This window comes from Globicephala melas, chromosome 15 (genome assembly GCF_963455315.2).
Source record: "Globicephala melas chromosome 15, mGloMel1.2, whole genome shotgun sequence".
NCBI classification, from domain to species: Eukaryota; Metazoa; Chordata; class Mammalia; order Artiodactyla; family Delphinidae; genus Globicephala; species Globicephala melas.
In genome coordinates this window covers 35,643,836-35,668,179 of record NC_083328.1, presented here as the reverse complement: position 1 = coordinate 35,668,179, position 24,344 = coordinate 35,643,836, and the positions used below count along the sequence as shown (strand labels likewise).

Here is a 24,344-nt window from a genome sequence, read left to right as displayed (position 1 = left end):
GCCCCCGCTCGATGCAACTAAAGAAAGCCCGCGTGCAGCAACGAAGACCCAATGCAGCCAAAAATAAATAAATAAATAAATTTATATATTGAAAAAAAAAAAAAGGGCTTCCCTGGTGGCGCAGTGGTTGAGAGTCCGCCTGCTGCTGCAGGGGACACGAGTTTGTGCCCCAGTCCGGGAAGATCCCACATGACGTGGAGCGGCTAGGCCTGTGAGCCATGGTAGCTGAGACTGCGCGTCCGGAGCCTGTGCTCCGCAACGGGAGAGGCCACAACAGTGAGAGGCCCGCGTACCGCAAAAAAAAAAAAAAAAAAAAAGAAGGAAGTCTGAATTTCAAATTTCTTTCTTGCTTCCTTTTTCGTAGTTAAGGTGCTAAAACTCAGTTAGTGGGGTTTCGCTTCCAGCTCCATGTAGCAGAGGCTAAATTTCAGCTGAGTGTAGCAGAGAGGCTGGGGGCTTCCTCCTTTCACCAGCCCCTACTCAGAGAGACAGGCACCACTGTCCCTGTCCCCAGCTCCAGAGCTGTGGCTCAGGAGATTCTGCTCGGGGAGAGGCAGGTCATGAAACAGAGAGCTCCAAAGCTCTCCCTGCAAAAATGTGACTTGATTAGAAGTAGAGTGTGAGAAGTTCAAGCCTAAAGGCCCTCTCAAAATCAGTGGAGGTTTTGGTACTAAGCAATTAGGAGGAGGCCGATACCTCCATTTGCACTACAAGTGAACCACAGGACAACTAGTTTACCAGAGAGAACTGGGGAAAGAGACAGCTAAGAAGAGGCTTCCTGAGGTTAGAACAAACCTTAAACACTGAACTCCAAAGCTACCCCTTTAGGGACTTCCCTGGTGGCACAGTGGTTAAGAATCTGCCTGCCAATACAGGGGACATGGGTTCGAGCCCTAGTCCGGGGAAGATCCCACATGCACCACAACTACTGAAGCCCATGCACCTAGAGCCTGTGCTCCACAATGAGAGAAGCCACGGCAATGAGAAGCCCAAGCACCGCAACAAAGTGTAGCCCCCGCTCACCACAGCTAGAGAAAGCCCACACGCAGCAACAAAGACCCAACGCAGCCAAAAAAAAAAAAAAAGCTACCCCTTTAAAGCCCAAATTTGACTGGATCAGTCTATGGAGCAATTGATGTTCCAGGGCATTGTCAAAAACAACAGAGCAATCATCCAGCAATTGGTGGGGCCTGACAGCTGGGTATGATCAGGGAGAAGACAAACAGAGCCCCCCTAAAACCACTAGTGTCCCAGGGTGACTGTGCACATGCCCAAGGCTGGGCCCTCTGAGGAGCAAAGTCAAAGGCTTCACATTGTTTAGGAAAGAGACATCACTACAGTGGTCCAGCCACTTTAAACAAGCAAAAACAATCCCAAGCCCCCAGGGGTAGGGTGAGGAACCAATATTCACAGTTGCTACAACATACTATCTAAAATGTCAAAGAAAAATTACAAGATATGCAAAGACGCAGGAGAGTGTGACCCATACACAGGAAAAAAAACATACAGCAAAAACTCCCTGTAAGAGAGACCAGATGTCAGATTTAACAGACAGACTTCACAGTAGCCACTATAAATATGTACAAAGAACCAAAGGAAACCACACTTGAAGAAGTAAAGGAAACACAATGACAACATCTCATTAAATAGAGAATATCAATAATGAGATAGAAATTATAAAAGAACCAAATGCATAGTTGAAAAGTACAATGTCACTGAAATGAAAAAATTCACTGGAGGGGTTCAACAATAGATTTGAACTTGCAGAAGAAATAATCAGTGAACTTGAAGATAGTTTGATAGAAATTATGCAATCTGAAATACAGACAAAGAAAAGGGAACCAAATCTCAGAGAAATGTTAGGACAGCATTAAGTGAATCAACATATGCATGATGGGTACACCAGAGGAGAGAAGAGAAGGAGCTGGAAAAGTATGGATTAAAACTTCCCAAATGTGATTTTAAAAATATTAACATAGCCAAGAAGCTCAATGAACTTCAAGTAGGATAAATGCAGAGATCCACACACAGACACACCATATTAAAACTGCTGAAAACCAAAAACAAGGGGAAAATCTTGAGAGGAGCAAGAGAAAATGACTCATCACTGACAAGCCCCCCCCATAAGATTAACTGTTAACTTCTCAAAAGAAACAATGGAGGCCAGAAGGAAGTGGGATGACATATTCAAGCACTAGGGAGAAAATTTGTCAACCAAGAATCCTATATCCAATGAAACTATCTTTCAAAAATAAAGGCAATAAAGAGGGCGTCCCTGGTGGCGCAGTGGTTGAGAGTCTGCCTGCCGATGCACGGGACGCGGGTTCGTGCCCTGGTCTGGGAAGATCCCACGTGCCGTGGAGCGGCTGGGCCCATGAGCCATGGCCCCTGAGCCTGCGTGTCCGGAGCCTGTGCTCCGCAACAGGAGAGGCCACAGCAGTGAGAGGCCCTCATACTGCAAAAAAAATAATAAATAAAATAAATAAAGGCAAAAAAGAGATTCCCAGATAAACAAAAACAGAAAGAATGCATTGCTAGCAGACCTGCTTTACAAGGAAAACTAAAGGAAGTTCTTCAAGCTGAAACAATGTGATCCCAAACAGTAATTCAAACATACATGAAAAAAAGAAAGAGCACCAGTAAAGGTAATTATGTAATATAAAAGACAGTATAAATGCATATTTTTCTCCTTTCTTCTTTTAACTGATTTAAAAAGCAACTGTATAAACTATGTATGTAACTGTATTGTTGGGCATATAATATATAGAAATGTAATATACTTGCAAATAACAGCACAAAGATTTAAGTGTGTGGGAACAAAATTATATTGGACTAGAAAATGACACCAGATGGTAACTCAAACCCACAGGAACAAATGAAGAGAACTAGAAATGGTAAAAAAGAAGGTCAATGTAAAACAATTATACATATACACTTGCTTTTCTTTCTTCCCCCAATTTCTTTAAGAAATTAAAGATGATCTAAATAAATGGAAAGGCATTATATGTTCATAGATCCAAAGACAATATAAATAAAATGATAATACTCTCCAAATTGATCTACAGACTCAGCACAATCACTATCAGAATCCCAGGTAGCTTCTTTACAGAAATTGGCAAACTGATCCTAAAAATCATATGGAAATTAACAGGACCCAAAAGAGTCAAAACAAAGTCGGAGGACTCACACTTCCCCATTTTAAAACTTACTACAAAGCGGGACTCCCCTGGTGGCGCAGTGGTTAAGAATCCGCCTACCAATGCAGGGGACACGGGTTCGATCCCTGGTCCGGGGAAGATCCCACATGAAGCCCGTGCACCACAACTACTGAGCCTGTGCTCTGGAGCCCACATGCCACAACTACTGAAGCCTGTGCGCCTAGAGCCCACGCTCCGCAACAACAGAATCCACTGCAGTGAGAAGCCTGCGCACCACAATGAAAAGTAGCCCCCCTGTCGCAACTAGAGAAAGCCCGCACACAGCAATGAAGACCCAACAAAGCCAAAAATAAATGAATAAAAATAAATAAATGAATTAATTAAAAAAACTTACTACAAAGCTACAGTAATCAAAACAGTGTGGTACTCACATAAGGATAGACATGAAGATCAACGAAATAGAATTGAGAGTTCAGAAATAAACCCTCACATTTATAGTCAATTGATTTTGACAAGGGTGCCAAAACAATTGAGCAGAAATAAAACAGTCTTCTCAACAAATGGTGCTGGGACAACTGGATATCTACATGCAAACCTCATTTAGCAGAAAAATCTGACCTGGCCTATTCTTCCCTCTAAGTGTAAAATAATAATATATTTCTTGACAGAAATATTAATGTGTTTGATTATGAAATGATGTCCCAGACCCATGAATGGATGGTGTTACATATAAATGTTACACGTACCCTATTAGCTTTCTAAAATGGGAGACATTTTGAATTCTGAAACACACCTGGCCTCAGGGGTTGTGGACCTGTAATGCTAACTTCATGGAAGCCTTAGTCTAGTGTCTGGCATGCAGATCCCTCAGTAACTGTTATATAATAAATAATATATAATAAATAACGCTCTGAGTAGTAATTGAAAGAACACACAAAATACAGTGGTCCCACGGGTGTAAGTGACTTTTGTATTGGAGCAAAGAGGGCTACTGTGTTGCTATAATGTTATAATTGAAAGAATAACAAGAGGAAAAAAGGAGAGAAGTCCAATTTTGAGTGGAGCCACAGTGTATCAAAAGATTCCATACTTAGCAGGGGGTGAGTCAGTGACTGAAACTGGAGGGAGCAGTCATCTGAAGGGTACTCTCCAGTGCCTAGGAAAGTGAGGCATGAGGGGAGGGACCCCACAGGGGCCTGCATGGGAAGACTCACCCTACAGCCTGTGGGTACCCTCCCTCTGCCTCTATGCATCTCAGGAATCCCATCCCAGAGTTTCTCAAAGTGAGGGACCAGGGTGTCAGGAACCCCTAGGGTGTTGGTTAGAAGTAGAGCCTCCGGGCCCAGCCATATCACATTCAGGGACATTGGGCACCTGTATCTTAAACCAATTCTCAGATCATCCCAATGTCACTTACGTTCTAGCACCATTGGCATGGCCAAACAGCTTTGGGGGTGGGATGGGGAGGGAGGAGAAGCAGGGGCTCCCGGTGAATCCAGGGTGGCCCTGAGCAGAAGCCAGGCCGGGATGAGCTCTGCAGCTTTCAGGGGCCTCACCCTCTCACTGGGCAGGACACATCTGCTGACCACGGTCTATCGCACTAGACTGTGAGTTCCTCCTGGTCAGGGCCACAGCTGATTCACCTCCGCGGGCGTGGGGAAACCCTGGCGAATAAAGTTGAGCAGACCAGCTGTCACGGGGGAGGGGCTGTAGATGGAAGGTCGGTGGGGGCTTTTCCTGGGAAGGGACGAGTAAAGGGGGAGCAGTCGCTGTGGAAGGGGGCTCCCAGAAAAAGAGGGAGGCCGGGAAAGGAGGAGGGCAAGGACCGTCTAGGGGCAGGAGCCGCTAGAGGGGAAGTGGGCGGAGCCGCCCGCGGCAGGGCTGGCCCAGGGAGGGGTGGGGCTGTCGGAGAGGTGAGGAAGGAGGCGGGAGGGGTTGGGGGTGAGGCAGATCCGGGGAAGGACTGTCAGGGGGCAAGGAGTTGCTCGCGAGGAAGGTAGAAGGGAGGAGAGGGCGATCCCGCCCGAGAACCTTCAGGGCCGGGTATGGGCTCACCTGGGGCGGGAGGGCGGGACGCAGCTCAGCAAGGTCCCAGATTCCGGGTCGGCGGAGGGCACAGGAGCTCTCGGAGCGGTCTGGGGTCTTCGGCCCACCGCTCCCCAAGCCAGGGCGGGAGGATTCTCCGGAGAGGGAACGGCCCGTGAACGCGCGCGGACACGGCTCGCGCCAAAAATTCCAAACCGGCCTCGAGGCCCCGCCCAGGAACGCCTCTTACCCCCGGTGCAGCCTGTCAGAGGCGCACAGCCTGCTGGGGCTCCGCCCCAACGTCCCTGCGTGCGCGCCTCCGACCCCGCCCCGCCGGCTCCGCAGCCGAGCGCTCTCACTGCGCAGGCGCGAAACCTTCTCTGTGCTGGCCCAGGTCGGGTGTGGCTACGCGGTGCCACCTAGAGGCTGAGGCGCCACACTGGGTCTGAGCCTGCTCTTGGGTACTCCCGCCTGGTTCCCAGGACCCCGAACGACCTCCGGGCGTCGACCGACCTCCAGACCCAGGTGCCGGCACCCACGGCCCTCGCTGGGCTGCCTTAGTTTTCGCATCTATAAAGGGAATGGTCACTGCGTTTCGCCCCGGAGGTGTAGCCCCAAGAGGCGGTCACTTGGGGCTGCACAGGAAGTCGCTGCCGCACTGGGGATGCGGTGGGGATCACACACACACACACACACACACACACACACACACCCTCCACCTGCGGAACGCGCGACACACACACACACACACACACACACACACACACACACCCTCCACCTGCGGAACGCGCGACACACACACACACACACACACACCCTCCACCTGCGGAACGCGCGACACACACACACACACACACACACTCCACCTGCGGAACGCGCGGCTTCGTGAACCAGAAAATTCTTCCTTTTCCAGGAAGCCTCCCTGTCTCCAGGCCTCGGCCACCTCCGAGGCAGCCATTCCCATTCTTTGGATCTGAGACTTAAGCACAGCTCAAACCTCCCTCAGCCCCTTCCTGGCTGAAACGGCCTTTCTGAGCTTCAGACTAGTCTCCTCTCCTGTAAAAGCGGAGCTGATTATGCTTCCTTCACCGAGCTGGAGGTTCAAATAGCATGATCCCCTTAAATTTCTTAGCAGGGGGGTTGCTTCTTCCTCCATCGGAGGGGACTTTTTATCTGTTTAACAGGATCGAGGGGAGTCACTCTTCCAGGCCACCCTCCCTAGAAAGCTCCCCATCTCATCACGTCTCCTTTCCCACCTTCTTTTCTTCTTTTTTTTAAAAATTTTATTTATTTATGTATTTTTGGCGCACTGGGCCTTTGTTGCTGTGCGTGAGCTTTCTCTAGTTGCAGCGAGCGGGGGCTACTCTTCCTTGCTCGGGATTCTCACTGCCATGGCTTCTCTTGTTGCAGAGCACAGGCTCTAGGTGCGTGGGCTACAGTAGTTGTGGCACGCAGGCTCAGTAGTTGTGGCTCATGGGCTTAGTTGCTCCACAGCATGTGGGATCTTCCCGGACCAGGGCTGGAACCCGTGTTCCCTGCATTGGCAGGCGGATTCTTAACTGCTGCGTCACCAGGGCAGTCCCCCACCTTATTTTCATATAGCATTTATCTCTATCTGAAATTCTATCGTCTATCAGTTTATTTGTTGATCATCTGTCTCCCCAAGTCTCTGAAAGGTCATGGACTGCAGGGCTCCCAGTTCACTGTGGTGCTTATACCTTCAGGGAACACTCTCCACTGCATGGACCAGTGCTGGAGGGCCTGGAATCCTGGGTTAGGCCCAAGACCCAGAGCTTTTCTGGGGGCTGCAGCACCCCCTCCGTGTGCCCTTCTTTGCATTAGCATATCTGGTAGCCACGGGCCAGCCCCTGTCACTCAGGCTGAATCCTTGTTAAAGACCCCAGGCTTGTCCCCAGGAGACCCAGGGAGCAGGCAAGCCCCTCTCCAGCTGCCAGCCCCTCTGCCAGTCCCATCTCTGGGAGTCCTGGGCTCAGGTCCGAACGTCTAATTCACGATGACTTAAAAAATAATTTTTTAGGGACTTCCCTTGTGGCACAGTGGTTAAGAATCCACCTGCCAATGCAGAGGACACGGGTTTGAGCCCTGGTCTGGGAAGATCCCACATGCCGTGGAGCAGCTAAGCCCATGCGCCACAACTACTGAGCCTGAGCCCTAGAGCCCATGAGCCACAACTACTGAGCCTGTGTGCCGCAACTACTGAAGCCCATGCGCCTAGAGTCCGTGCACTGCAACAAAGAGTAGCCCCCACTCGCCGCAACTAGAGAAAGCCTGTGTGCAGCAACAAAGACCCAACACAGCCAAAAACAAATAATAAATAAATTTTAAAATAATAATTTTTAAATTCACAAACATGCTTTAATATAAAGTTAAGTACAGATAGCAGGTAAGAGCATCGACCATGGAGTCAGGGAATTTAAGGCTCTAACCCAACTCTGCCACACAGAAGCTGTGCAATAATGGGCAAGTTGCTTTATGTCTCTGGGCCTGTTTCCACATTTGTAAAATGAGGATAATAATAATAGTTCATTCCTCCTTGGGGTGTATGAGCAGTAAATGAGAAAGTGCATGTGAATAAAGGACAGGGTCAAGCACACAGTAGGAACTTACTCACTTTTTAATAATAATAGTAACACTCCCTCGTGCATATAGTGTTTTGCAGTTCTTAAAGCACCTGCCTGGACCTAAAGGAGGCCCCTGGAGAAGACTCAGACCCAGGACCTCTGCACCCACCTGGGGGGGGGTCACAGGTTTGAGACCAGAGCACTTGGCAGAGGCTCGGTCCAGGAGGAAGCCCCCCAACCCCTGCCCAGGCTCTGGACTCCCCGGGTCCTGGCCGCACATCCAGGTGATAGCCAGCTTGAACAGCGCGCCCCCGTGTGACCTGTCACAGAAATAGCACCGCGGGCCCGCCAAGACCGCATTCACCACTCACCAGGGATGGGGCCACAAAATTGACTAATGTGACTTTAGAAAGGCAAGGGACTTCCCTGGTGGCGCAGTGGTTAAGAATCCTCCTGCCAATGCTGGGGACACAGGTTCGAGCCCTGGTCCGGAAAGATCCCACATGCCGTGGAGCAACTAAGCCCGTGTGCCACAACTACTGAGCCTGCACTCTAGAACATGTGAGCCACAACTACTGAAGCCCACGCTTCTAAAGCCCGTGCTCTGCAACAAGAGAAGCCACCGCAATGAGAAGCCCGCGGACCACAACAAAGAGTAGCCCCTGCTCTCCACAACTAGAGGAAGCCCACGAGCAACAACGAAGACCCAATGCAGCCAAAAATAAATAAATAAGTAAGTAAATAAATTAACAAGAAAGAAAGAAAGACGAGGAAAAGACGGCCACATGTGCAAACATGGCTACCCTAACAGGAAAGAAGCGATTGTGATGGACACTTCTGGGGAGCTGGCTGTGTTCTATTTCTTGACCTCTGTGCTTTATAGGTACTTATTATACTGTATGTTTCTGTCTTGTGCACACTTTGCAATGGCATAAGTTTTGTTTGTTGGTTTTGGCCATGCTGCACAGCTTGTAGGATCTTAGTTCCCCAACCAGGGATTGAACCCGGGCCCATAGGCTGTGAAAGTGCTGAGTTTTAACAACTGGACCACCAGGGAAGTCCCTGGCATAGGTTTTTTTTAAAAAATAATCTGAGGGCTTCCCTGGTGGCGCAGTGGTTGAGAGTTCGCCTGCCGATGCAGGGGACACGGGTTCGTGCCCAGGAGCGGCTGGGCGCATGAGCCATGGCCGCTGAGCCTGCGCGTCTGGAGCCTGTGCTCCGCAACGGGAGAGGCCACAACAGTGAGAGGCCCGCGTACCACATTAAAAAAAAAAAAAAAAAATCTGACAGGTAGGAGAGGGAGTTAATAGAAGTCAGCTTTGCACAGTGCACGTGCTTGGGGGTGACAGAGGTGTCCTAGAGGTGGCCAATACAGGGATCTGGGCTGAAGTCACCAGCACCTCCCCCTCTGCCCCCCCCCCACACACACACACGCTGGGCTGCACCCTTGCTGCTCGCTTCCCACAGGAGGGCCTGCACCCTGGGAGCACACTCACATGAGAGCACATGTGATGTGACTATGCCTGGGGCACCCACCTCCCCCGCACAGACCCACCCGTGAACAAGACCCCTCTGTTCGAGCTGGGTCCCCTCAGCCAGGCACCCCAGCACAGCACCCCACAGGCCCACCTCCTGCCCCACCTGGCAGGTAGCCAAGACCTGGAGTCCTGGAGGCTGGACCTTTACTGGCTGCTGGGAAGGGCTCAGGGGTGGCCCCTGGCCTCAACCACTCCTGACAGCCGGGGGCAGCTGGGATGGTCCACTCAGGTTTCCTGGGGAGGGCTTTCCTGCCAGACCACCTGCTCTGCCCCATGGCCACAGGCACCGGCTCCCTGGCCCACTCACGGACGGTGACCAAGTGGCCTATGATTAGCCGACTGGGCGCTGGGTTCAGATGCAGATCGGGTTCACATACCAGCTCCATCTGGCTGGGAGCTTGAGCAGAAATCCCACTTTCCTGAGTCTGTTCACTCTCCTCTAAAATGGGGGAGCTACTTCTCACCCCATTTTGCAGATGGGGAAACAGAGGCAGAGAGAAGGGACTTGGCACAGATTTTACAACTAAGCAGCGGGGCTGGGATTTGAGGCCGGGCAGTACACAGGCCTCCGCCCTCTGCTCATCCACACACTTCTAGGCAGCAGCAGCCCCTGTTACCTCAGATGCCACTTCGCTGTCTGCCCACCTTGCGCCAGTCTAGGCCCAAGGTGTCTGCTTCAGACCTGGGATAGCTGAGGGCCCCCTGCACAGACCCAGACACACAGACACATGGCCCACCCTGCAGGGCGCCAGGGAAGCTTGGCCCAGGAGGAGGCAGGCGGGGAGACTAGGAGAGGCCTCGCAGGAGGTACAGTCTGGGCGCCTGCTTGGCCACTGCCAGAGGGAAAGCCAGTGCCCGCCACCACTGCCAGGCTGCCTGGGTGCTGGCATGGGCCTGTGAAAAATGCCAACCAGTCTGGGGCTTTGGGCCAGCTGACTCCGCTCAGGACTAGGGCCTGGCCCAGTTGGGCACCTCCGGCCCCTGCAATGCCACCACCCCGACCCCCGGCAAGGCCAGTCCCCTCAGCTTACCCCCAGCCCCACCCTGGCAGGACAGCCTGAGAGCACATGGACCACTTAGAGTGGGTTGAGAGAGCCCCTGATGGAGCTAGGTCCTGGGCTACCTTTTGCCCCTAGGTGTGAGGGGACATGGCCCAGCCTCCGAATAGAGGAGCAACTTTGAGGTGCCAGAGCTGGGAGCCCAGGGCAAGGTGACAGCTGGGGTGTCGGAAGTGCAAGTTGGAGGCCCAAGGAGCGCATCGCCTAAAATGGCACAGCCCGTGTCAGTAGGCTCCCTGCCAACTGCTCACAACAGCACCACCTGCCAGGGTGGGAATTTGGGGGAGGCCAGTTGAAGGGAGGCCAGGCACCTGCGGGTCAGACATCTTCTGAACATGCAGCTGTGCTAAAGGCCCCTCAAGCCACCCCCTCAGCCCTCTACCTGGGCTGGGGTCCAGGCCCCAACTCCTGGCATTTCCCAGGCCTACCTCTCTGGGTCTCCCGTGCTCGGCTCCCCACCAAGCTCCCTGCGCCCAGGCCCCAGCTCCAGGCTCATCCGCCCACCTGAGGAATGGAGAGTGCTTACTAACCTCCAGGTACCCTTTTTGTACTCCTGCCCCCACCTCACCCTAAGCAGCTCCCCCTCCCCCAGATTCTGTCCCTAAAGTTAGAGTCAGTGCAGATGGAGCAGAGCAGGAGATGGAGGTGAAGCTGGGAGGGACTTGTGCAGCAGGTGGACCCTGGCTGAGCCTTCAAGAAACAGCAGGGACTCTTGGACAGGCTGAACATGGGGTGACCCATCCCTGTGTGTCACCATCCTTCATGGAAGGGAGGCTCAGTCCCACTCTTGCAAGCCCAGACTCAGTTGGGGTCAAAGGGCTGTCTCCTGGTGTGATCACTGCGGTCTCCAGGGTTAGATGGGTTAATAGCCCAGCTCCTCTCGTGGACACGCCTGCCTGTGGGATACAGTGATACAGTCCTGATACAGTCTGCTACACTGTCCCCTGGCCACTTGCCTCTGTAATACTGTCTCCTTCCTGTAACATAGTAACTCATTCAGAGCCTCCCCTGCCAGCCACGCCCACATTTCTGGGCCTGGCTCACCCCCACCCCCACCCCCAGCTGTGTTTAGGCTGGGCCTGGGGTGTCTGCCTGCCCTCTCCAGCTGCTGGGGGGAGCAGCTGAGCCCTCCAGGCCTGGCGCCAGGGCCCCAGTCCCTGACAGGGGTGGAGGAGCCTGGGGGGCTAGGTGGGGGCCTGTCCCGGCTGTCAGCACCCATGATGGATGAGGGGTGAGCAGGGAAGAGGCCTGAGGGGGCGGGCGGGGGCTGCCCCCTGGGGTCTGCCAGCCCAGCGGAGCCTCTGCTACTCACAGTGGGGGGAAGTGGATGTGGGCCCCCACATAGCAGAGGTGTTTAAAGGCCCAAAACGTGGGTGTCCTCTCACTCTGCCCTCATCATGAGCACCTGGGCCTTCCCCTCCACCCTTTTCCTGCTCTGCTTGACTTCTGAAAGCCTGCAAGGCTGTGAGGGCAGGCAGCAGGGCTGCTGGCGGGTCTGGGCAGCTGAAGTTGGGGCTTGGAGTGTAGGTAGAGCATTGGGCCAGATGCTGGGGCTCCAGAGAGAAGGAGGGGAGGGTCTGTGAATCTGGGCTGGGCAGGGCTTTGGGAGACTGGGGGATAGATGCCTGGGGTCCCTGCCCTGAGTCAGGACCCCCCTTCCTCCCCTAGGGCTACCTCCATTGTCTCCTAGCCTGGGGAAAGGTAAGTGGATCCTCCAGGCTCTGGGGTCAAGGAAGAGGGCCTGGTCTTCCCCTCGCAGGGGTCTGGGAGTTCTCTGGGGGAGCACCCCAGATGTTCCCTGCTCTGGGATCCAGATCTGGGGCCCAGGAGAACACAGGGTCATCCGTGTCTTCCTGGCAGGTGACCTTGTTCACGTCAGCTCAAGTGTGAGAAACAGACAGCTCGCACCCTTGGAACTGAGTTGAGATGGGGCAGAATCTCAACCCTGGGTGTGAGAACATCAGGGCTGGAGGAAGGCCTGGAGTTGGTTTTGCGGGGTGGGGGTGGGACAGATTGCGACAGGAAAGGGGAAGGACATCGCTGGCAGTGACACAAGGCAAAGGCGTGGAGGTAGGACAGGAAGGGAGGAGACAAGGCGAGTTGGGGCGGGGCCAGGGGTGGGGTGTCCGGAAAGGTCTTCCCTCCAGGGACCTGTGGGGCCCTACAGGTGGGAGAGGGGCTTCCTCCTGAGACCTGACACACCTAAGCTGCAGGAGAAAGACTTCGGGGCTGGGGGACGAGGATGGGATTTCCAGGAAGGGAGGAGTTCAAGTAAGAATGGAGGCCAGAAGTGCAACTGCCCCTGGAAGAGGGTACAGGGGGATCTGCTCCCAGGGGTATGGCCCAGACGCCTCCCTCCATACCAGGGACTCTTCCACTTCTCCTGCCCCTGCCACCAGTCTGCTCACCCTCCAGTGACCCCAGGGCACCTGAGGCCCAGAGACGGGGGTGTGCTCTCTTGCTTTGCAGGGAGCATCCAGATTCAGCTCTTTGCTGCCTCCTAAGTCACCCTCTCTTCCTGACCCCACAGGCTTAGGAGGCTTGAATGGCTATCCATCAGGTAAAGCTGGCTGAGGGGTGGCGGGCGGGGCAGTTCTGTGTCCTCGGAATAAGAGCAGGGCACCCAGCTCCTGGCCCCTCCTGCCCCCCAGGCTCAACTTCCTGTTTCCCCCACAGGCTATGGCCCCCGCAGTGGTCTAGGAGCAGGTAAGGCATGGGCAAATGGGATTTGGGTCTGGGGGAGACAGCCATCTCAGAAACACTTAAGGACCACACTGCTGCACTTTCCCCCCCACCCCAGCCCTGGGTGGAGAAGCCCGCCCACCACCCTTCCTGCAGGCCTTGTCCTTTCCCTCCTACATACCGCTCCCCTGCCCTAGGAATCCACCAAGGCGGTTCTGTTGTCTCACCATGTACACGCCTCGGGGGTACAACTCTTTCCTGTCCCTGCTTGTTCCCCGGTTGCCCACAGAACCCAACTCCAGGGCGGGCCAGCCCGGCTCACTGCGAGGCCCTGGGCCAGCTCAGAGCCAAAAGAAGGAAGGAAGGGGAGTGAGCTCCCAGGAGCCAGGGCCCCTCCTGTGTCCCCCACCCTTCTTGGGAAGAATGGACTGGAGCTGAGTTCCCACAGGCCCTGGCTCAGAATGGCTATGGGGTGGAGGGTGTCCTGGGTCTCTCACCGGCTCACTGGGTCTCCCCCAGGCTTCCGAGAGGGTGTTTAACCTCAGAAGCCAGGTGGGCCCTGCTTGGCCCTGGCTCTCTCTCTGTCTCCCCACCCTTCTCTCACACCCCTCACCTCTATCTCTTCTCCCAGGATTCCGCACTGGGCATGGGCTAGAAGCCCAGCCAGGTGAGTGGTGGAGCTGGGCATTGCCCATCCCCCTGCTCACTCCCAGGCCTCGGAGCAGAGGGCAGGATTTGTGAATGATTCCAGGGGGTGAAGGGACAGACAGAGAGCCTTCAAGTTTGCTGTTTCTGGTGGGGTCCAAGGGTCCTGCACCCTCACCCCAAACCCACCCAGTTCATGGCTTCCTCTCCCCACAGGTCCTCCAGCTCCCAATGGCTAGGGAACAGGTGGAGGTGGGGCCAGGATTCTAGGGGCACCCCTGACATGGGGTCTCCTGAGACCCTCAGTTGACCCCCATCCCCCTCTCAGGCATTGGAGGGGTCGTGAAACCCCAGAAGTCCGGTGAGCCTCGCCCTACCTGTCTCTCCTCATCTCTCTGCCCCTCTCCCTTACCCTCTCCTGCCCTGTGTCCCCAGGTGTCTCTCCAGAGTTTAGGAACGGGAATGGGCTGGGAGTCAGGGCCTTCCCAGGTGCTGCCACCCAGCCAGGTGAGGAGGTTCCGGGAAAAAGATGGGTTTGGATATGAGGGGTGGGGAGGATACCACTGGGTCTTCCCCCAGGCTCCCTCAGGGCACAACTGGTGACTCACTGGAGGCAAAGGGAAAGACCAAAACTGTTCCAGTTGTCTGGTTTGGGGAATGGAGACCAAGGGCACCCCTGCTCCACCCCTACCTCAGCTGGGACCACAAATGCCCCCACCTTAGCCCTCAGCTCATGGAACCCCAGGAAGAGGCTGGTTCCCTGGGGTGCCCTCATCTACTGCATCTCTCTCCCCAGGCTTTTGAAGGGGGGTGAAACCCCAGAAGCCAGGTGAGACCTGCTCCATGACCGCCCCTCTGCCCACCTCTCCATCTACCTGCCCTTTGAAGCCCCAGCCCCTCCCCCCATCCTTCCCTCTGGCTCTGTCTCCCCAGGATATGGAAATGGACTGGGAGCTGGTGACTTCCCAGGGCCGGGAGCCCAGGCAGGTGAGGGCACCTGGGGCACCACCCTGTGGTCCAGGGAGGGGGAAGACGTGAACAGAGCTGGAATCAGGGAACCCAGAGAGAGTTGCGTTCTGGGGGGAGGGCAGGGGCTCAGCCTGGGAGGGGGCATGAAACCTCCGTAGCCAGGTGAGCCCTGCCCTGCCCATCTTGGCACTCTCCCCACCCATTTCTATCCTGGCCCCTTCTGCCTGCTCCAACCTGCCAGCCCACAGCCAACAGTGCCACCTCTGTGTCCCCAGGATTTGGGAGCAGAAATGGATTCAGCATTGGTGCTTTTCCAGCCAGGGGGCTGCAGGGAGGGGCAGGCAAGCGGGGTTCAGGGTCCTGGCCCACACTCTTAGGAGAGGGGCTGGTAGGGGTCAGTGTCAATCTCTCTGTCACTCCCCAGGGCTGGGAGGGGGCATAAGACCTCAGAAACCAGGTGCGGGGGAGCCCTCTCACCCTGTCCCCAGCCCTGCCACTCTGCCACCCTCCCAGGGACTGCTCCCTTCGTTAGCCGCTGCTGCCACTCCTCTGGCTTGAGCTGTGGTCTTGGGGAGGCTCTTCCAGACTTCCAGTCCCCTCTCTGGGCATGCTCCAGGGGAATAACTTTTGGGGGGCACAAAGGTTGTGGGGTGAGGACACCACAGGAGGTGTGGGCCCACCCAGCACTGGCTGGGCTCCAGCCTCTACCCTCCTCCTCTCCACAGGCCCCGTGGCTCAGAATGGCCAGGGACCAGGTAGGGGAGGGGTGGGAGGAGCTGGAGGCACGTGCTTGGGTTCGGGGTTCACAGGAGCTCTAGGCTCCCTCACCGAGTCTCCGTCTCTTTCTCAGGAATTGGAGGGAGCGTGAAACCTCAAAAGCCTGGTGAGCCCCACCCTGTCCCTATGTCCCTGTCCTCTGCCCCCCATCGTCCCTCCACCCCCACCCCTGCTCCCCTTACTCACTCCTGCTCTGTCTCCCCAGGACTCAGCAGCAGGAATGGGCTAGGAGCTGGGGCCTTCCCAGGAGTTGGAGCCCAGCCAGGTGAGGGCACCTGGGGTCCTAGAAAGGAGGGAGGGGGAGGGCAGAAACTTGATTTCTTGGGGGAGAATAAGGGCTGGGAGGGGTCCACATTGCATGTGGCTCAGTTCTTCTTTCCCCAGGCTTAGGAGGGGGCATGAAACCTCAGAAACCAGGTGAGACAGAGACCCTGCCCTTCCGTCCCACCATCTTAATTCTGTCCCTGTCCATCCCTGTCCTTGTCCCCATCCCAAGTCCTCCCCCAATCCACTGCTCACATATGGCTTTTCCTCTCCAGGACAGGGCATGGGCCATGGCCTGGGGGCCCAGCCAGGTGAGGGTGGCTAGGGCCCAGGCTGCTGGGGGAGGGAGAGATCACTGCTGGCCACCACTCTGGGCTCCTAACAGGGGGCCTCTTAGAGGCTCACTCATTCCACCAACTTTCCCAAGTGCCTGCCTGAGCCCGACCTTGGCTGCACACTGCAGACCGAGCCGGTCAACCCTGACCTGGCTGCAGACCCGCTGGGCCCAGTGCCCAAGCCAGAACCCCCAGGTGCTGTTGCAGGCTGTGGTCAGGACTGGGGGACAATCCACCAGAGGTGGAAAGCCAGAGGACACAGCCCGAGGCTGGAGGCCTGGGGGGACTTGAACCTGGCAGTGGGACACACCTTTGTGGTTTTAAGCAGGGAGCAAAAGACCTTGTCTACCTGGAGTAGGCAGGGGTTGGAGAACTTGGGGAGGAGTCTGCTGGCGTTTCTGGGTGGGGGGTGGGCTTGGGTCCTGGCATCCAGAGAGGGAGCAGGGAGGAGCGAGGATGTTAAGACCCCAGGAATCTTCTGGGCCAGAGGGATGGAGGAAGGCTGGATCTGGGATCCCATCTCTCAACCGCCTCAGTCTCCCCAGCCCTTTTCCTATCACAGGTCCCCCCAGTGAGCTCCCCACCCCTCTTGTGAACCTAGCTAGGTTGAATGGAGGGATGTTGAAGGGGAGGGCAGGGGTCTGGGTAGGCAGGAGGCTGGGGCTCACTCTCACTTCAGTGCCATCCAGATTTCCTGTGTCACACCCACCCCCCATAGGTCTCATAGCTCTAAATGGCTTTGGACCAGGTAGAAAGGGGACCAGGGCTGAGTTGGGGGGGCGGAGACCCAAAGGTGGGGGTTTCTGGAAAGGAAAACGCCAGAAGCTAGGTGAGCCATGCTCTGCTCTGTTGGGCTCTGTCTGTCATCTCTGCATCTGTGCTCCTGATCTCTCAGGAGTCCTGAGACTCCTGATCTCGTCTGAGTCCCTGATCTCTCCTCAGGCCTCTTGCTCTGTCTCCCCAGGGTTTGGGACCGGGAATGGAGCCCAGCCGGGTGCGACCCCAGAGCTCTAGGGGTGCAGGGCTCACCGAGGGGGTGGCTGATGCAGGGGTGGAGGTGCTGTCCCTAGCTCTGAGGGGACGGGGATCCAGGTGGACTCACTGGACAGTCTCCTTCTCTTCCCCAGGCCTCTGAGAACTGAAATCTCAGAAGCCAGGTGAGACCCGCCCTCCCATCTGGCGTCACACAACAAATACTCCTTCAACAAACATCCCCAGGGCAGCCCAGCCAGGTGGGGTGGCAGGCCTTCCCGAGCCTGGGCAGCAGGAGGAGGCAGGCAGGAAAGAAGCGTGAATGTAACGGGGGCATATTCTGGGGAGGTGGAGGCAGAGGTGGGGGCCCGCTGGCCATGCCCCACTGAAAATCTTGAGCTGGGGCATCTGAGAGAGGACCAGAGAGGGTACAGTCTCTGGAAATGGCTGGGGGCCAAGGAGGCGGGAGCTCATGCCCAGAGCAGAGCATGTGGTTGGTAAGGGGACGTCAAGGTGTCCACCTTCCTGGCTGGTTGGTGTGGGTGGTGGTGGTGACACCAACCAGACGGGACTCAGGCAGCTGGGATGGCGTTCAGGCTCCACAGGGAGGCTGGACCCCAGGAGGAGGCCGAGGGCCCGGCTGGGGGTGGGGGGGAGAGCTAAAGGACCTTTCTTTGTGCAGGGGCCTCAGAGAGGCTGTACCCAGAGCCCCTGTCTCCTGCCCCCAGGCCCTGCAGCTCAAATGGCTATGTAGCAGGCAGGGGTGGGCCTGCCTGGAGATGCTAGGGAGGTCCAGTGATGGGGCCAGGAGCCCTAACCTGCCCCCCGTCTCTCCACCAGGCTTCGGAGCTAGTGTGAGACCCCAGAAGCCAAGTGAGCCTTGTCCGGGCATGTCTCTCCACCTCCCTGCAAACCCTAATCTCCCCTCCCCCTATTCACACACCCATCTCCATCTGTCCCCCCAGGATTTGGGAATAGCTACAGGCTGGGAGCCCAGCCAGGTGAGACTGTTGGGCTCTGGGGTGTGGTCCACATCTAGGCATTCTCTCCCATCTCCCAGGCCTTCAAGAGGCAGGACTGGTGAAGGATTAAGAGGGGGTCGGGGAGAGCCTCCAGGGTTCTGGCTTGGCTCTGTACGGGGGATCACAAGTCCTTGCCTCTAACTTAGCCAGGGTCCCCAACCCCCTGCTCATCCCTCCATCCCTCACAGGCCCCCCAGCTCAGAACTGAGGGGTTGGGAGAAGCTGGAGGCTGGGCGAGGAGGAGAGAGGAGGGGGCGAGGTGGTCCCCACCCAGACTCTGTTCTGAGGGTCCTCTCCTGGGCTCCTTGGAGAGGGCAGAGTTGGTAATGGAATGCAGCAGAGGAGGCTCCAAGTTTTCTGGTCCCTAAACTGGGAGGAAAGGGAAGCCCAGTTTCTGGCCTCCTGTGTTCCTCAACCCCTCCCCACCCCCCGCACCTCCTGCCCAGGCCCACAGGGTCTGCGGTTCCCATGCTACGGACCAGGTACAGGAGTGGGTGCTGGGGGCAGATGCCAGGGTTCTGGAGGAGAGGCTCAGAGGGGGGTCATGGGTCCCTTACCTGCTCCCATCTCTTTCTTCTCCAGGCATTGCTGAGGCCATGAAGCCTCAGAAGCCAGGTAAACCCTCCCTTTCTCTCTTACCACCCTGTGATATTGTGATTTATAAGAAGAAATATGTATGTTTAATCTTCCTCACATTCCTGGCACTGTGCTCCTGAAAGCGTTGGAATTTCCTGGAGAGAGAGAGAGAGAGAGAGGGAGGGAGGGAGGGAGGGAGGGAGAGAGAGAGAGAGAGAGAGAGAAGGAGGGAGGGAGGAGGGAGGGAGGGAGGGAGGGAGGGAGAGAGAGAGAGAGAAGGAGGGAGGGAGGGAGAGGGATATGTCTTCTGTTATGTTAATGAGGTGACTTTTGGAAAACCCCTAGGTCATCTGAGGGTGGGGGCTGGTTGCCAGGAAAAGCAACCATGTGATTGGAAGGTTGGAACTTTCAGTTCCACTCCGTGACCTCCAGGGAGGGGAGAGGGGCTGGAGGTCAGTCACCACTGGTCAATGATTTAATCAATCATGCCTATGTAATGAAGCCTCCATAAAACCCCAAAAGAACAGGATTTGGAGAGCTTCTGGGCTGGTGAACACCTGGAAGTGCTGGGAGGGTGGCTCTTTGTGCCTTCCCACGTGCCTTGTCCCTTGCATCTCTTTTAACTGGCTGTTCCTGAGTTATATCCTTTTATAATAAATCGATTATCTAGTAAGTAAAATGTTTCCCTGAGTTCTGTGAGCCGCTCTAGCAAATTAATCAAACCCAAGGAGGAGGGGGTGGTGGGAATCTCTGATCTACAACCAGTTGGTCAGAAGCACAGGTGACAACTTAGACTGGAAATTGGTGCTTGAAATGTGGGATGGGGGTGGGGGGAGAAGTCTGAGCCTTTGACCTGTGGAATCTGATGCTGTCTCCAGGTAGACAGTGTCGGACTTGAATTAAATTGTAGGACACCCAGATGGTGTCTGAGAATTGCTTGGTGGTATTGGAAAAACCCCAGAATTGGACTTGGTGTCAGAATTGGACCCCCACTTCTCTTACCCCCAGAAACTGTCTACTGCCCCCACTTTATTCTTCCTCATAACCCCCCACTCTGTCTCCCCAGTTTATAGGAATGGGCTGGGAGTTGGAGCCTTCCCAGGTGAAGGGCCCCAGCCAGGTGAGGGGGGCAGGGTCAGGCCCTGCAGTTCTGGGAGGTGGGGAAGAGGGGGCACAGGGCACACTGGGCAAAGAGGAAGAGAAGGGGCAGGGTGGGGTCCACCTGTCACTCAGCCTCTGTCTGTCTCTCCCCAGGCCTGGGAGGGGGCTTGAGCCCTCCGAAGCCAGGTGAGTCCATCCCTGCCTCCCTTCTGCCCCTTCTGAAGTCTCCCCCACCCAGCCCCTGCCCTCATGCCCACACTTCCTCCCAGCATACATATCAGGGAATGGGCTGCAGCTCCCTCCAGGTGAGCTCAGTGGTGGCCTCAGTAGGGGAGACAGAGGGCTCCTTTCTGGGGAAGGGCTGGTCGGGTCTGAGGCAGCCTCTGTCTCTCCTGCAGGTCTGGGAGGGGGTTTGAAACCTCAGAAACCAGGTGAGCCAGAGCCCTCCCCATCCCTGTCCTGCACCTCCTCCTGCTGTCCTTCCAGAACCCCCCTGCCCAATACTGTCCCTCACATCCCTGCTTTTCCTCTCCAGGATATGGCAATGGCAATGGGCTGGGGGCCCAGCCAGGTGAGGGGGCAGGGAACAGAGGGAAGTGGGGTATATTGGAAGGTGGAGGGCAAGGTGGGCAATAGCAGGAACCACATCAGGTGGCTGAGTCACCTTGTCCCCAGAGCAGATTGTGGCCCGTGGGAGCTGGGCTTTTTCTGGTCTGGCCACTCTCTCCCCTGGAAGGTGTGTCTGCCCTAGAAACCACCACAGGCGGGTGGCTTGGCCATGTGGAGGCCAGGAGGGCAGCCTGGGGGCAGCACTGGCCTGGGCTCACTGCCCCCTCCCTTCCTCCCCATCTAGGTCCCTGCAGTGGTGGGGTCCCTCCGTGGCTTCTTGCCAGGCCTCCCACTCCAGGGATCCCTTCAGATAAAGCAGGTGGCTGGGGCCTGAAATCCCAGCCCCCTCCCCCAGTGCAGAACGGCAAGTTCCCAGGTCAGTGCGGATAAGGGACCTGAGGGGCCCTGGCGGGTACCTGGTCCCAGGAGGGGCTGGGCCTGGCTGGGCCACTCAGAATCCCCCAGGCCTGATCTCCAGCAAGTCAGTGAGGAAAAGCCTGAACTCTGGCCCTGAGACCCCACATGACCCCCAATATGACAGCTCCCCCAGCCCCTTCCCCCATGGCAGTCTGCGACATTCCACACCTGCCCCACCTTGGGCTCACTCCTGTCCCCTGGCTTTCCTTCTAGTTCCTACTCCAGCCATCCAGTGGGGGCCGAAACCTCAGGAAGCAGGTGTGCATCTGCCTTCCCTGCCCCACCCCATGCCAGATCAGATCATTCCTCCATCTCCCTTGTTCCCTGGGTCATCTCAGGTGTTCAGGCACTTTAAGGGCCAGGAAGTCCCTCTCCGAGTCTACCCTTGGTATCTCTTGCTGCTTTCATATCTCATTTCTTCTGGTTCCATTCCCTGTGGATGAGAAGAGTCCCTTACTCCTCAGAGTCTAGAAGGTCCATACTGGGCCCCCAAGGAGTTTGGGAAAGTCTGGGTCCTCCCTGCTCATCTCCATTCCCCTCACAGGGTACCAGCCTCCGAATGGCTACAGACCAGGAGCAGAACTGGGTGAGGAGGCCCTTCGCCTGAGTTCTCCCTCCTCTCCCCTCCAACAGCGCAGGAAGCAGGGAGGCGAAACCGGCTATCTCTGACCCCTGTTTCCTCTCCCCCAGGCTTTGGTGGTGGCCTCAAGCCCCAGAAAGTCGGTGAGCCCCCGGGTCCCCATCTTGGGCATGAGCTATGTCTCCCTCACAGTGAGTGCTCCTTGTCTGTCTGTCAGTCTCCGTCCTTATCCACCCAGCGATTATGTACTATGCACTGGACCACAGTGGTGGCCAGAGCCAGGGGGATCCTGTCTCAGGTGAGGGCAGAGTGACAGACTCAGCAGGCAGAAAGGGAAGTGCCCAGAGGGAGGGAGGGACAGCTTCCAGAAGGTGGGCTCCACTGGGTTAGCTGGATGATGGTGGGGGATTGTGGGAGGTCCTCTCTAGTCTGCCTCTGAGTCAGTCTGTCTGTCTGCCCCTCCCTGTCCATGAGCAGGTCACCCTGGCCCCCCCCAGTGCTGCCCCCGCCCATTCCAACCAGCCCCTCTCCCACCGCTGTCCTACAGGTTTTGGTTACAGGAATGGTGATCTGGGATCCGGGGTCTTCCCTGAGGCCCGCGCACAGCCAGGTGCCTGGGGCAGCTGGGTAGGGTGGGGTGGGGGTTTCTGGGCTCAGGGGCTGCTCCTGCCTCTGACCTTCCCTTTCTTCCTCCAGGGTTCCCTGGGACTGATGGCTTTTGGAATGGTGAGTTGGACCCAGGGGACACCGTGCAGGGGGTGGGGGAAGGGATGTCCAGGGGCGGGGCAGGAGTCTGGTCTCTTGCAGGGTATGAGAGGGCAGCAGTTGTGCGCCCCAATGTGGCTGCTCCAGCCCCTGGAGGAAATGGTAAGAAACGTTGGGGGAGCAGAGGGAACCCTAGCAAGGGTGGCGGGGACCAGGCCGAGTGGGTGAGGGACTCTGAGACCCTGGAAGGACTGGGGCATCCTGAATGTACAACTCCAGTGGGCAGGAGTCCCAAGCTGGCTCTCCTCCTTCAGGTCAGGCCGGGGCCCCGAGGGGCTCTCCCTGGCCCTCCCTCCAGCCCTGGGGGGCCAACTTGAGGCCTAGATATGGGGCCAGAGGTGCATATCCAGAGGTCAGGAGCCAGCCAGGTAATGGGGTGTGTGGGAACGGGTCATCAGGGGTCGGGTAGCTGTGGAGAACTGGGCTCTGGGCCCTGGGGCTAGCCGTACAGCCCACCTTATAGCCCTGCAGAGATGGAGGGAGGGCACTCCTGGTGGAGGGAGTAGCAGGGGGACAGGAGGGACTCAGTGTTCTCACCTCTGCCCCTCCCCCCAGGGCCCTATGGGCAGCTGAGGCCAGAGCTGGGCCCTGGGCCCTTAGGTGAGTGGGGGTCTCCCAGGGCCTGGGGTAAAGCTGGGGTGGGCAGGAGGACTGCGAAGTCGTCTGGTGACTGGGGTGCCCTGGCTTGTCTGTGTGCCTTAGGGGGCCCTGAGGTGAAGCGAGGCAGCAATGGCCTGATGGGAAATGGCTATGGAGGTGAGAGGGAATGCAGGGCCCCTGCCCCCACTCATCCCATGCCACCATCGTTGCCCCTCCAGGCTGCACTGGGGGACACCCCCAGCCCTCGGGGGGGACATATAGCCAGCTCTCAGGCTACCTGTGTGTGTCTGCTGGGTGACTGGCCTCAGAGGCCAGGGGAGGGAGAGGACTCATGTCCCCCAGGAGGTAAGGAGGGAGACAGGGCTCACCACGGCCCTGCTCTGCCTCTTCCCAGGCTGCTGCCCTCTTGGGAAATGCTGAGCTCCAGAGCAGATTTACTGCCCACTCTGAGCTCCTCTGTATCAGAGCCTGGTCTGCCTGGCGAGGCTGGCCAGACCCTCGGGCTTGGCCTCTGGCCTGGGGTCTCCTGTGGGCTGGAACTATCAATAAAGGCAATGTGCTTCCCTGTTTGCCTCTGTGGGCTGTGTGCAGGGGATCAGTGTCTGGGTTGGGGGCCAGCTGGGGGCCCCTTATTCATTCCTTCAACAAACATCAACACAGCTGTGTGCCAGGGGCTGTGCTCCAGATGGGAGAGATGTGAGAACTCAGGCCTGCCCTTGGGGAGGGGGGCATCACGTGGTCACAATCTGGCGATGGAGCCATGTCCAAGTTAGGGGACTTGTGCGTCATTTGTGTTTTAATTTATAATTAACTTATTAAAATGATCCAACTAAAAATCTCATTTTCCTTAAGCATTATACTTGCTTCCAGACCTCATTTTATTGATTGACCTTATAATGTGGCTGTAAAACTCACTTCACATTCTTTGATTAGTACTCAATTAGATTATAAATTTGACAGATCAGCTTCTCCCTAAATATTTAGCATGCTTTACAAGCCTGATTAATTCAATTCCCTTAGACACTTCAAATAATTACACACATAATCTACTTGATCTCTTAACAGGGTGAGGGGGTGGCGTACGTGTGTACAAATCCAACCAGCAACTTCTTCCTAAGCACTTAAGGGGCTTTTGGAAATGAGCCCCTCTTGGAAATGAATAAATTAGACATTTAATATCTCAGATTACTGAACACTTTCAAACATTTTAAAAAGCCAGTTACTAATCCAATGTCAATAATCAGTGCTACTGGATTGCTTCGTTTTCTCATCCCGTGATTATAAGTTTAATCACCCAGAAATGTGGAAGCAAATTACTCTCCTAGGCTGGGTCCAGAATGGAGGTTGCACAATTGGGGATTGATCTGCTATTCTGAACTTTGACCAAGGGCTTGGCTAGTCCTGGAACCAGTCTCTTTGAGACTCTGTTCTGAGCTGTGCCTTCCCAAGCCTACACCTTTTGCAATCTGGTGAAGTTTTGTCTTAACTGAAGAATTCCAGCTGAATAGAGTTGAGGGGATTTGGCACCCTATGAGGAACTCAGCTTGTCTTTCTGTGGCCTGATTTAGGATAACAAGTGTAGACCAAAATCTGACTGCAGTATGCACAAGGTTTTGGGTTGAACAACCTTGAGGAGTGTAAATGTATAAACATTATTGGAATTCCAGAC

At 55.9% G+C, this 24,344-nt stretch overlaps 1 protein-coding gene and 1 long non-coding RNA gene across 2 annotated transcripts; both read left to right on the top strand.

Annotated features, from left to right (window-relative positions):
• The first annotated feature begins 11,758 nt into the window (after positions 1 to 11,758).
• On the top strand, positions 11,759 to 23,095 carry GREP1 (glycine rich extracellular protein 1). Its single transcript, XM_070043717.1, has 25 exons — positions 11,759 to 11,825; positions 12,030 to 12,062; positions 14,622 to 14,675; positions 15,383 to 15,412; positions 15,508 to 15,540; positions 15,640 to 15,699; positions 15,819 to 15,851; positions 16,752 to 16,781; positions 16,998 to 17,027; positions 17,846 to 17,878; positions 17,971 to 18,006; positions 18,610 to 18,642; positions 19,670 to 19,723; positions 19,858 to 19,890; positions 19,974 to 20,009; positions 20,103 to 20,135; positions 20,240 to 20,275; positions 20,558 to 20,689; positions 21,275 to 21,316; positions 21,421 to 21,453; positions 21,858 to 21,920; positions 22,007 to 22,036; positions 22,330 to 22,443; positions 22,778 to 22,831; positions 23,070 to 23,095. Exons 1-25 carry the CDS (start codon positions 11,759 to 11,761, stop codon positions 23,093 to 23,095), a joined length of 1,158 nt encoding a protein of 385 aa, XP_069899818.1.
• Positions 12,904 to 14,515, top strand: LOC138842358 (uncharacterized). Its single transcript, XR_011376769.1, has 4 exons — positions 12,904 to 12,921; positions 13,038 to 13,067; positions 14,124 to 14,195; positions 14,485 to 14,515. It is a non-coding gene; the product is annotated as an uncharacterized lncRNA (long non-coding RNA).
• Positions 23,096 to 24,344: the final 1,249 nt, after the last annotated feature.